This window comes from Ammospiza nelsoni, chromosome 5 (genome assembly GCF_027579445.1).
Source record: "Ammospiza nelsoni isolate bAmmNel1 chromosome 5, bAmmNel1.pri, whole genome shotgun sequence".
NCBI classification, from domain to species: Eukaryota; Metazoa; Chordata; class Aves; order Passeriformes; family Passerellidae; genus Ammospiza; species Ammospiza nelsoni.
In genome coordinates, this window is record NC_080637.1 from 63,226,492 (window position 1) to 63,239,102 (window position 12,611).

Genomic DNA, 12,611 nt, shown 5'->3' on the forward strand with positions numbered 1-12,611 from the left:
GGGTTACTCATGATCCATGTCCTTTATTTTGAGCAAATGATGCCAGTCCTCTGCTGAGTCAGATCCTGAGGAAGAGTGGGAGAGCAGATGTTCTCTTACTTACAGTGGCTCCTGGGCCTGGACACCTAATTTGAAGATACTTTCCCTACCTCAGCCCTGCAAGAGAGTTTCTACAGACACAGTTTCAGAAGTGTATTAACCAGTAAATTGCCTCTTACCATTCCTGCATTCTTTTTTCAAGTTCCGGAAGTAAGAATTTACTGTGGAAAGCATTTATCGATGAAATGTTGGAGAATATTTTATTAATCACCTCAGGTGGAAACGAACCTCGGTTGGCTTCCTCAAGGAGTCTGGAATAGAATACCTGCAATACAGAAAAAGAGCCACAAACCTATCAGCCCATTATATTTAACCAATAGAAGACCACCTATCCACCCCTCCTGCTCCAGCTGAGGCAAGATTAACATTTCAATAATACAGATGGTTAGTGATGAATTCATTCATTGCCTTTCCCTCTCTGGAAGTGAAATGCTTCTCCTCTCCTGACACCCCCCATTTGTTCTCATAAGGCAGGAGAGCCCTGCAGGCAGGGCTGACACAAGGAGAGCCAAGCTGAAGCAGTGCCATTTGGGAGCAGCTCCAGACATCTCATCCTGTCTGTTTTAGCAGCTACATCATCTCAGCTTCCCCAGTCTTCCAGCAGTATTTTCCACTCTTCTGTTCTTTGCAATTAGCATGATGTCTGATCACCATTAGCCCCACCAATTCCCTTGAATGCTGTATCCCCTTACCCTTTCGAAATCAAAGTAGTTGGCAGACTATGAGTGGTCCCCATGTATCATTTAAAGTACAGAAGAGACCCAGTTCTGAGTGGACTATAGTCTCTTTTAAAAATAAATGTATTTTTTCTCCTTCAGTGGGCTCAACCTGACTAGGTGCAGCTACAAAATGTGCATCTGTTAATATGCACATCACAAAAAACTCCATGCTTTTGGACAGCTCTTGTCCCTCTGCCACCCTCTCCCATGCTTGAACAGATTGCATATCCCTAGAAAAGTCTGGGTAAGGACTTGCAAAAGAAGAAAATAGTCTGAAGACAGCAGTTTTGATCACCCCAACTGAGATAGCCAAAGTGTCTTAAAAGGAAAAAAGCCATGTACTGCCACATACACTCTAAAACATATCCAGTTTGCTGCATTGCCAACAGGATAGTTAGTTACTTTGAAGACCATAAAGATTACACAACTTTTTAACCAAGCTCAGAAATATAACAGTCCCCTCCTAGTCTTCTGCTTTTCTCTCATTAGCAGCAGTTGAGCAGCTGTGTTTGAAACTAATTTTTCAGAATTTTCTCCAGTTAATATTTGAAAAACAGACATAGCAGTAATGCACTTAAAAAGTCATCAAGGAAAATAATTGTGCATTACCCATCGGAAAAATCTATGCAGGAAGTAAACATATTTTTTTTATTTTTAAAGTTCTCTAAATCACTTTTTTTCACCCTGCAATATTTTGGCTTTTAAAAGTTACCATACATCCATCACAATGTACGTCTGCTGTGTAAATCCACTTTCTTGAGGACAATTACTTAGATTCCCAGCAGCCTGAACAATTATTGTATCAGTTGAGACTTTTTACTTTTCATCAACTGTTTGTACAGCACTTCTGCACTGGACTTAAGAAATTTAAACTGTAGAGTCTGAGAAAAATATCCTGTAGTAAGGCAATGCAAAGCTAGAGGCATCCAAGTAAAGGGTATATGTGTTATGTGGAAAGCAAACAAGACTTAGGGAGGAAAATTCTTAAGTCCAGACTTTTAGGTTTAAGAAATATCAGCTAGATTGTACAAAGCATGAGTCCAACCCTTTCCTTGCAGGAACAGTAATTTGTGTTTCTAAATATATAATGGTAAAATAGAGGATATTCTTTTTGGAATGGGCAATTTCAAGGTTCTTTGGGACTAAAGAAAAATTCTGATTGGGTGGTTCAAATTAGAAGGATTTCGTAATTTTCAAACAAGTGGGTGATTGCAACATTCACTCCAATTCACTGGAAGCCAAAATATGGTTATCCATCCTCTTTGCTGGCTACCAGCATGATTGCTTAAAGTGACATCCCCACACACAGAACATATTGCATTAAGAGCCACAAAATTCTAATACTTATTAAAAATATAGCACTCTTAAAATAGAAACAAAGGCAAAACTTTGAGGCAACAGAAAATGACTGACTGGAAAATCAGCAAATTGTGAAAAACATGCCACATCTTCTGTAATTTATACCCACACTTATACATAGCCATTTGAGTGAATTCAAGGCAACACAATAAAAGCAAATTGAGAAAAATGTACCCCATCTAGGAGGTCCAGTCGGCTTACGTAGGCCTTTTCTGTTTGCAGAAGTTCATTGGCAATTTTGTGACGTTTCTGCTCATCTGTCTCCTGGAGGAAAAGAAGAGCAACTCTTAGGATACTGAAGAAAACATAATTTAATAATAACAAAATTTTTTGAAAATACTTATAGCTACCTTGTAGTCCAAAAAGAAATACAAGGTTAACAATTAGTAATAAACGTCAACTTTGAAAAATACATCATTTCCCGCAGTTTAATCAACACATACAAAAGCCACAGAATGTTAAATATCAGTCAAATTGCGAAGCAAAATTCAAAGCCTAGAAGACGTAGTATTTTCCAGTTTGTGTAGGGATCTTTGCCAAAGCACCAGCTCCCATCCTGGTAAGTGAGTACCACTGACCTTTCAGAGCTGGAGGAGCCGATTTACAGAGTGAGAGGGAACAGATGGGAGCACTCAGCGCTCACCCCCGCCCCATTTCAGAACTTATTTGAACTGCGTGTTCTTTGCACAGCAAAATTATTGAAAAATGTGGTACAAAACGTTTTATGTTCACCAATACATTCACTGCTGAACAATTGTTGGCTGCAATTAGAGGACTCCTTCATTAAGTCTTTATGGAAGTAATTTTTGCATTCTGAGGGAAGTTTTCATTTTAAAATCTTTTAATCCACAAAATATATTTCTGGTTCTTCTGCTGAACAGGAACTCAAAACATTCATTGAATTTTCAGTATTAAACTAAATATGTTAGAATATGTAATTGTAAGTTGCTGGGCAAAATTACTCCAAAACAAACAATGAAAGGACAGCCTTCTACAGTGTCAAAACATTATGGAAATGCCTCAGGCTTGCAAGTGTCAGGCTCAACAAACTGACACTTCCATTACAAGGTTCTTTCTCCAGATCTAGTGATAGTCTGTCTGTTCACATCTAACAACAACAGAGTCTTCCTGAAATAAATGGCAGTATTATCACACTGCTTATGGGAAACTGGTAATTGCTAGACAAACCATGAAAATTCTTCATTAAAAAATAAATAAAGAGGAGAGCTTGAGTGGTTTCTGATTTCAAGCTGCACACTGCTTCCCACAAGGTTATGATAAACACTTGCAAGTACCTTTACAAAAATTGTGTGAAGAATACCAAATATTAAAGTACAGTCTTATATTTAAAGCAGTTCAGTGCATTTTCCCCCATTTTGGTATTCAATAAGTATTCCAAATTTCAACATATTTCAGTTCTAATATGCAGTGTTCACAGTTGCACTGCTACATGGCAAACCTCCTCCTTAAAAACAGGCTTTCAATAGTGACTTCAAAGCTGTTCATTAAGTCTGTTTAAATCAGCATAGCAACCAACAGTAACCTGCAGAACAGTGTTTTAAGTGCTGTCAAGAGACATTGCAGGGAGCTGGAGATTAGCTATTACAGCTGCAGCTTGCTGCTCAGTGCAGCCATTTACAAAAGATCTCACATGTGGACTTGAGGCACAAAACCATGGAGGTTACTGGTTCCTCAGTAATTTTATTTTTTTTCCTCACCTGAGAACCCCACTTTCTCCCTGAAGCAGTGCTATAGAAGCAATCCATAGTTTTTAGAACATTACTTGAACTAATTAAGAGAGGGAAAATCATGCATAACAAACGCAAAAAAAAAAAATCACATAAAACGAGCTGAGCCCACATTTCCAACCCTCTCAGTATCAACCTTAGACATCATCTTAATTCTTGAACCTGCACCTCCTTTCTACATCAACTGCACGACCTGACAGAGGAATCTTCTGTGTGGGGTAAGATGCACATCTCAGATGAGTTATATTTTAATCACTGTGGCGTGTTCCTATTCCAGCACAAAAACACACACCTAGAGGGTCAGATCAGAGCAAAATAGCAGAAAATTCTACTACTGCTTCTCTTTCAGCACATCCTCAGTGGGGAAGCAGGGGGTGTTGTTGAGGGGAACTTCAGGGAACAATTACTTCAAGGAACATTTTAAACTTCTGTGACAATCCAGCACACATGGCAACTCAATGTATAAAACCAGGCAGAAATGGCTAGTGTGCTATACAGAGAACATTTACATTACACAGGTACATTATTTAATCCCTGGAGCAAAATATCAACAATGTGAGAGACCAAGAGTTGCATCAGCAGGGACTGCAAACCTGAATCTATACTCCAATGCTTACAGTAAATTTGTCAGCTGGATCTAGTTCTTTAGTACAAAGCTGCTCATGCCTAGAATAATTCTATTACTATGCATGCTTAAGAAATTAAAATAAGTGATTTTGAACTCTGAAATTAAGAAGAAGTGTGAAAAATGCTGGTGAAAGTATGAAGTTTCTTATTATCCAAACCAAACAGGAGCCATCTCCTGTCAAGAAAACTGTACCTGCCAACATGACAGTGATGTATATGATTCACTCTTACTCAGGCATAGCCCTTGCCCTGAGGGATTTGAAGGAATATATTAAACAACACAGACAGGGTGAGAGAAGTAGAGTATGAACAAATAAAATTTAAATTACACTGTGCTTGTCTCTTGCACAGCAACCAATAAAGCAGGAAAATTCTGGTATCCCTAAAGTAGTGGCTGTTCACAAGAAGATTTATGCATTTATATTGGTTGCTGAAGATACACAGCTTTGTTTCAGGTAAAGAAGGCTAAAAACTGTAGAATCAAGAAGCTGGTAGAACTTCTCAAATCTTTCAACAGTAAAACATTTCTTGGCAGAGAATTAACTTTGCAAAACCAAAACTTTTACTCTGGTTAAACTGAAACATCACCCCACATTCAGAAATCCAGTATCTACACCAGGTTTCTGCATCTGAAACATCAGAGCCCCCAGCACTATCACTGAAAGAAGACATCATATAAGGATTTTGTTTAAAGATGTTCAGTGGATTCTCCCCCATCCGTGGCATGCAGGCAGTCTAGATCCCTGTTTCCTACCAGTCTCACAGCAAACACTGACACATTTGTCCTCTTGTCCTCAGTTAGCTGCAGCAGCAGATTCCCCACAAGATGTTGTTCAGGAAGTTAATTGATTGAGATGTTCTTGTGCTATTCAGCCTCCGCAGTTTACACAAACCAATTTTTTTGACAGGAGGTTTTTCTGCTGCAAGGCAGGAAAGTTTTAACTTTTAATTGTCTTTTTGCTTGTTATGATTATGTTTCATTACCTTCAAACTAATTCAGTCAATAAGAGAAATAAAGGATACTCTACTCTGGTTGTTTGGGGAAATTGTTTCAGATCACTGCCAAATTTAATAAGTTTTGCTCAACTTTTTCCAGAACCTGCAATAATATGTCTTTAGTCAGATCTACACTGACTGGGGGGAGAGGGAAGGGAATAATTTTAAGAGGAACACTATTTCAAAACAAGCCTTCTTTTCCAAGTCCAAAAAGTAATTTCTGCACTTTTTTTTTTGCATCAGTCACGAATTTAATTCGCCCCTTTCAGCTGTGGATTTAGGATTACTTCTACTGTACATGTACACATTTCCAAAGAGAGAGAGCACCACTTTCTGCTCTTTCCTGAACTAAGAAACACGACGTGCAAGAGACAAGACACTTTGTATCAGCATCAAAATACATATATCAGACTCAAAGTTTGACTATGACTCACAAGCATCTGCTCCTTTTGCTTTTATTCAACTGTACTTACATTTTTAATCAAAAGGGCAGGAGAGTGCTGTTATCCTGTGTGGAGCAACTTCAGCTGGACTACATCCCAGTTTTAATATTCTATAATGACTAAGTAGGCATTTAGCAAAATCACAGATTGTCTAATGCTCTTAATTCTTACCAGTGTGTGCTTGAACACAGAAACAGCTTAAAGCTCCACCGGAACTCTCCTGTTGCTCATCATCCTTCTCCTAATCCAGACAGCGTGGCAGCAGCTCTTTAGACCACCACAGGGCTGATTTCCATCTCCAGGGTGCATTAACGCAAACTAAATCAGTGTTTGATTCTGTAAAGGGTGGCAGACACACTCCTCAACCCCACCAGACTGAAGGGGAAGTCCTTGCTGCACAAGGTATCTCAGGAAGGGCTGCTGTGACCCAAGTGCAAGCTTAAAAGTCATCCTGCATGGCTATGTCTTGGTTTTGTACCCTTCAAGCACCAATGAACAATATACATCCAGTTACAGCCACATTACACCCCACAGCTGACTCAGAGTCAATATAAGACACATCACATGTGCTGGTCCCAGCAGCTCCAAGACAGATTTTAAAGAGATTGCTGCCATTAGCATTTGTCCAGTTCCCTCCTGAACTTTAAGACAGAACTGCTTCCCTTTTCAGCTTTTTTCTTGAAAATGCTCCCAGCACCTTACTGCGTGACTTGGATTCAAGCTTAACATTGTTGCTCACTGAGAATTCAGCACAGAGAGGGGAAAAAAGCATTTCCCAACAGGAGACTGAAACATTATCACAGGTGTGGAGGGCCAAAAGTGCCTTATTCCCAGGCTTATGCTTAGGTGGATATCATAACATTCATTACTGGAAAAAAAAAAACATTACAGAAGAAAACAACCCCTAATAAAAAGAAGAAAACCACACAACCCATCACTTTCTTATCATTACCCAGGATATTTCATCCACCTTTCCTACTCACAGAATTACAGAATTTACCTCCTGGTATGTATGTATGTGATCCCCAGCTAACCAAACTCAAGTGAGCTGCTGCAGGTGCACACCTGACCAACAGTGCAGAGCTTTTCCAGCATCAGCTGTTTGGCTCTGTGTTGAAGAGGAGAAGCTCCCCTTGCCAAACAGGGGATGGCTGGAGCAGAACTGTTAATCACATTCACTGCTTTGGTACAAGGAGGCAAACTCACAAGTAAACTTTCACAAGTGAAAAATATACACTATTTTTCAGCAATTAATTTCCCAAGACAGATTTCCTTCCACCCACGTACTTCGCTTAAGCATTTAAAATCTTCCTCACAAGGGAACTCAAATTCATCATAAGTTCTCCTTGCTAAAAGTCACGTATTTAGTATACCCTGAACATTGCATCTATCTGATCACTAGCCGACTGCCACTGCCTTTTCAGCTTTGACTTGCCAACCACATCCAAGTTAGGGATTCACACAACTCTTCTGCCTGAAGCTCTATCATGACAGTTTACTGCACATGGCATTTTATTTCATATACACCACTAACATGTGTCCCTTGTAGGCTAGCACAGCTGAAGCATGCTGCTAAACAGGCACACATATTTGAGTTTCACTTTTTTTAAACCTCAGATAACTAATGGGGAAAGAGCCAAGGGGACGAGGAGAAGAGTAAAAAGGAGAGGAGAGTGTGGGAAAAGGCAAGCAAGATTTTTTTCTTATCTTTTTCCAGAGGGAAAATAACCAAAATATTTCCAATTTCTGACCTGCTCCTGGAAGCCTATTTTTTGTAAATAAAAACCTAGAGAAAATAGGAAAAGTAGCGATATATCAGGAATGAAAGCATTTCTGTCTTTACCTTTATTTCTACAGGTTGATCCTGTTTACTGCTTTCCTCAGCCGGCTCCTCCTTGACATCAGCATCAGTTCCTAGAGTTTCGCCGTCGGGTGGGAGCAGCGCGTCGCTGCTGGGAGTCCTGTGGCAGCTGTTGAGCACCTGCTCCTGGCAGGCAGCCTCACCTGGCAGGGGCTCTGTGCGAGTGCTCTCTCCTTCCCCGTTGGTCAAGCTGCTGTCCGTGGCCCCGTCCGGGAGCGGGGTGGACGCGGCCGAGCCGCGCTCCGGCGATCGCCGCTCCTCTTCCTCCTGCTCCGCCACGCCGTTGGCCGTGGGCAGCTGCGCAACCTGAGTTCTGTCAGTGTTACTGGTTCCCTGTGTCTGTAGTGAGCGCTGGGAGGGGAGTTTTGGCTGAGGTGATGGAGTGGACCCATATCTTCCTTGAGATTTAGTGATGTGGAGAACGGAGGGGTCTTTCTTGAAGTCGCTAGGGTTCAGGGAGCTAAAAGACCAAGCAAATAAAGTATGGATGAGAGGAGAGTTAAATGTGGACTCATAGAAAATCCTACTATGTGAAAAAGGAGAGTTGCACCACATAACTGATTTCTCCCAAAAAGTCTTATTTTTCCGGTGTTAATATTAGGAAGTTCTGAGACCTGAAATGCAATAAAACACTTACAAACAAGCTTCTCTTACCAGAAACCCAGACCTCTGCCCATTCTGAGCCATTGCATCCCTATGTGTTTTGAATCACATGTGTATGGGAGATTTATATTGGATATTAGGAAAAAACTCTCCACTGAAAGGTCATCAGGCATTGGAACATGTGGTGGTGTTCGCAGGGGTCCCAGGATGAGGGAACAGACAAGGATCTGACTCCATGTTTCAGAAGGCTTAATTTATTATTTTATTATATATATTACATTAAAACTATACTGAAAGAATAGAAAAAAGGATTTCATCAGAAGGCTAGCTAAGAATAGAAAAGGAGTAATAACAAAATCCTGTGACTGACCGAGACAGTCTGGACAGCTGGACTGTGACTGGCCATTAATTAGAAACAACCAACATGAGCCAATCACAGATGCACCTGCTGCATTCCACAGCAGCAGATAACCATTGCTTACATTTTGTTCCTGAGGCCTCTCAGCTCCTCAGGAGAAAAAATCCTGAGGAAAGGATTTTTCAGAAAATATCATGGCTACAGGAACAGGGTGTCCAGGGAAGACATTGAGCCACCATCCGTGGAGGTATTTAAAAGTTGTAAAGATGTGGCACTTGAGGAGGTGGTTTACTGGTTTGGCAGTGCTGGGTTAACAGTTGGACTCAGTCATCTTTTGCAACCTAAATTTTTCTATTCTTAGCTCCATGAAACCAAGAGCAGGAAACCAAGAAACTGACAGACAACTTGTCCAAAGTGTCCCAGAAGGTTATTGATAGAAATGGAGCAAGGCTTGTGGTTTCCCAAGTCCTAGTCCACTGCTTAAACTAACAAATAGCCCATTCCCTAACAGCTCTTTAATTATTAAAAATTAATCAAATAAAATCAATCAAGAACATTTAGCATCCCTTTCGTTAATTCAGATTATTCAAGGACCTTTACATTTTTTTCTCATTTCCAGTTTCCTTTGTTTCCTTTGTTTCCTTAGCAATGTCCTTTTTTCATGCTGCATCTTTTCTGAAGATCTTTGTTCTCCAAAATTTGTCTCTGCATTAAACATATTATTTCTTGTTCCTGACTGTCCCCTAACTATTCTTGGTATGGACTTCCATCTTCTGGAAGGATGAAAACTGCTTAGAAAACGTACTTTTAGTCCTTATTTATAGGATACTTTACATAAATGTTGCAAACATATCCTGCACTTTTGTGCATACAGATGAAAAATAACTTACACTAGCTTTATCTTCTTCCATCATATAACAAAAAAAAAGTTTAAATCACTTTTTCTTTAGTCATGTAAAGACTATGTTTTTTTTATTAAATAAACTTAACTCCAGGATAAAATTAATATATGTTTTTCAGCTGCCTGCACAAAGAGGTTTAATTAACTTTCTGACATGCCTACATGCTTGTGGGCTTAACAGACTAATGAAAATAAGTTATTAGAGTTGACAATCACAGTTTGCAGTTCATGAACATGCTACCTAGCCATTTCAAGATCTTTAATTAAACTGAAGTTCAGCTTCACAGAAGACATATTTTGTGGGCTGAGCTCATTCAAAAAAACAGGAATTACCTCCACTGGCTACGCAGGATAATCCAGAACCCAGCATGCTAATAATGAAAGTTTCTCATAAGCAGAGATCATAGACTTGAGTAGAATTTAGTCATTGGACAGGTATTACTGGTGCACCGAATAAATTATGCTGCCAAAAAACAACACAGCTTCCCATAGTTCACAAAATGTCCCTACTTGTAAAGCTCTATCAACAAGAAAGTTTTCTTTCTTTCTTTATAGTTTCCTTTGATTGCATAATATGGAAGAAGTTCCTGCACAGCACAGCAAGCAGGTCTAGGAGGAAGAAATGTAAGGCTCAGTGGTGCAGGGCACAACAAACCTGAAGAGTTTTCTTCCAGAAAGGATAATTTTTAAATTTTTTTTTTAAGGATACTGAAGAGTTTTCTTCCAGAAAAGATAATTTTTAAAAATTTTTTTAAGGATACTGCACTGTTTAAAAGCTGGGTGATGCTTTGGAGGAAGACTGGAAAACAGAGTGATAGCAGGATTAGAGACTGGTGCTAAAAGAATTCACATGACCTCCAGTGCTGCAGTAATCTTGTTTTCCCATCTCTGAGAACCTGTCATCACCAAGTGCAATTAAATCTCTGCCTAATGACAGAAGTTTGTTGCAGATGAAGCTCTGAAATTATTTCTATTCCAACGGACAAAAACACTTTTGCAATGCTCAGCAGCTTCCATATAAAGGATTAAATTTCACCCATCTTGAGGGGAAATTCTTTCAATGAAAGCCTTTTTAACTCTGACTCCATAGCAGGTCATGCATTCATGTACTCTGCTGTGCATCATTCATTCACTCCCACAGGGGGCCTCCCTTCTGAGATCCAAGGGATTTCATGTCCCAAGGGAACATGAAGAAACCACATCCAAACCTTGCAATGCTCAACTCTTACTGGACAGTTTCTGTTCCTCTGCCATGGGCCTTCTGGAAAGTCTGTCTCTTTGTACAGAGCAGATATATTAGAAACTTCTGTTTCAGAGTTTATAATGCCTCCACTTAGAGATGCATCATGTGCATCTAATTAAAAACACCCAAGAAACACCATTTTGTGAAAGCAGTGTTGGCTGTGGTTCTTTTTTCCCAAAGTTCCATGTTTCCCATAAACCACAGAATTGAAACTCAAGAACAATGAGCTTTTCCACCAAAATCACCAAGTACTACAAAGCAAGCCATTTAGGGAATGCATGCCATACCACTACAAATAATTTGTTGAGTTCACCCTGTATACATGAACAATTGAAGTTAAGACAGTATGAAATTAAAACCAGTATTTCAGGTTTTTCTATTTGCTCATAAAAGTATTTTTTTCTCCTTCAAGAAAAGAAGTATTTAATATTAGCTTCAAATTGCTGACATTTTCAAATATTCAAATTAGCTTCAAATTATTTCCAATTGCTGACATTTTCCAGGTTGTTTTTAAAATACTGCAGGTTTCTTTTTTTTTTGTCTTTTAAAGGAAAATTAGGAATAATGAAAAAGCCGTACGAAAAAGCACACCTTGTTAAGCCAAATATACAACTGGCTCCCACTATTTCAAAACACATGCAGTTTTGCCATCAAGTCCTTTAGCAGGGATAGGATTGAGCTCTACCACAGTACCAATGTTCTTCCTCACAGTCATGCCTCTCAGGTTTTAGCTTTTATATTTTTCAGATTCTGTGCTGCTCTGTTGTGTAGTTCTGAGCCTCATATTAGGGGATGAGGAGCTCTCTTCACAGAGTAGGGAAACAAAACAATTCCTTCTCTAGCTGGGGACCAAGGACAAATGATCCAAATTTCAGGCCCAAGAGCATAAACAACGTGGACTGAAGAGAGAAAAACAAGAAGGATGGGACTTCATAAGCTAAAGCTATAATTGGACAATTAACTCCAATATGCAAATGGACCAGAACTTAGCAAAGTGACTGGTCACGAATTTAGTGACCACTTTGGGTTCATCTGGGGTGTAGCCCTGGCTGGGCTCTTGTGCTGCTCCAGGTGTATCCATTGAAGCCTTCTAATAAATCCCTGCTTTATTCTTTAACTCTGCCTAGCCTCTGCTCCAGCTCAGCCTTCACAAGGCATCAACAGCTTCAAGCTCCAACAATCCCCACACAACAAGCAGAGTTACAAACCAAAACAAATTCCATCACATACCTGCCTCCCTCAAAACGGTTGATGAGATCTGACACTTTACTGGACTTTTCCTTTGTGACACTAGAAACAGCAGCAGGTGTCTCTTCCTCCATTCTTGGTTTCTGGTTTGTTAAAGCTTTATGCCTAGGGGTTTGGTATGTTGCCTTCTGCAGATGAATTGGCTTTGGAGGCACTGCAAAGAACAACAACAACAAAAATCAATCACTCGTATTTCTTTGAGTTTCTAGAATACAGAATCATAGAATGGCTTATGTTGAAAGGGATCTAAAAGATCATCGAGTTCCAAACCCCCTGCCATGGTCAGGGACACTTTCTGCAAGATCAGGGTACCTTCACAAATGAGATTTTTGCATAAAGAACTCATTGCATCAATGAAAAAGAGATACCCTTGGCTTTATTCAACCTCAAAGCTGCTTTACAAATA

The 12,611-nt window shown here is 39.7% G+C and overlaps 1 protein-coding gene across 2 annotated transcripts in view; it reads right to left on the bottom strand.

The window, feature by feature from the left end:
• FGD4 (FYVE, RhoGEF and PH domain containing 4) overlaps positions 1 to 12,611 on the bottom strand; it is a 57,521-nt gene that overhangs the window by 22,384 nt on the left and 22,526 nt on the right. For both annotated transcript variants that reach the window (XM_059472024.1, XM_059472025.1), the window contains exons 3-6: positions 12,188 to 12,359; positions 7,835 to 8,312; positions 2,352 to 2,441; positions 219 to 364 (exon numbers count right to left, since the gene is read on the bottom strand). In XM_059472024.1, coding sequence (XP_059328007.1) covers positions 219 to 364; positions 2,352 to 2,441; positions 7,835 to 8,312; positions 12,188 to 12,359 — 886 coding nt within the window. The remainder of the gene's footprint in view (positions 1 to 218; positions 365 to 2,351; positions 2,442 to 7,834; positions 8,313 to 12,187; positions 12,360 to 12,611) is intronic.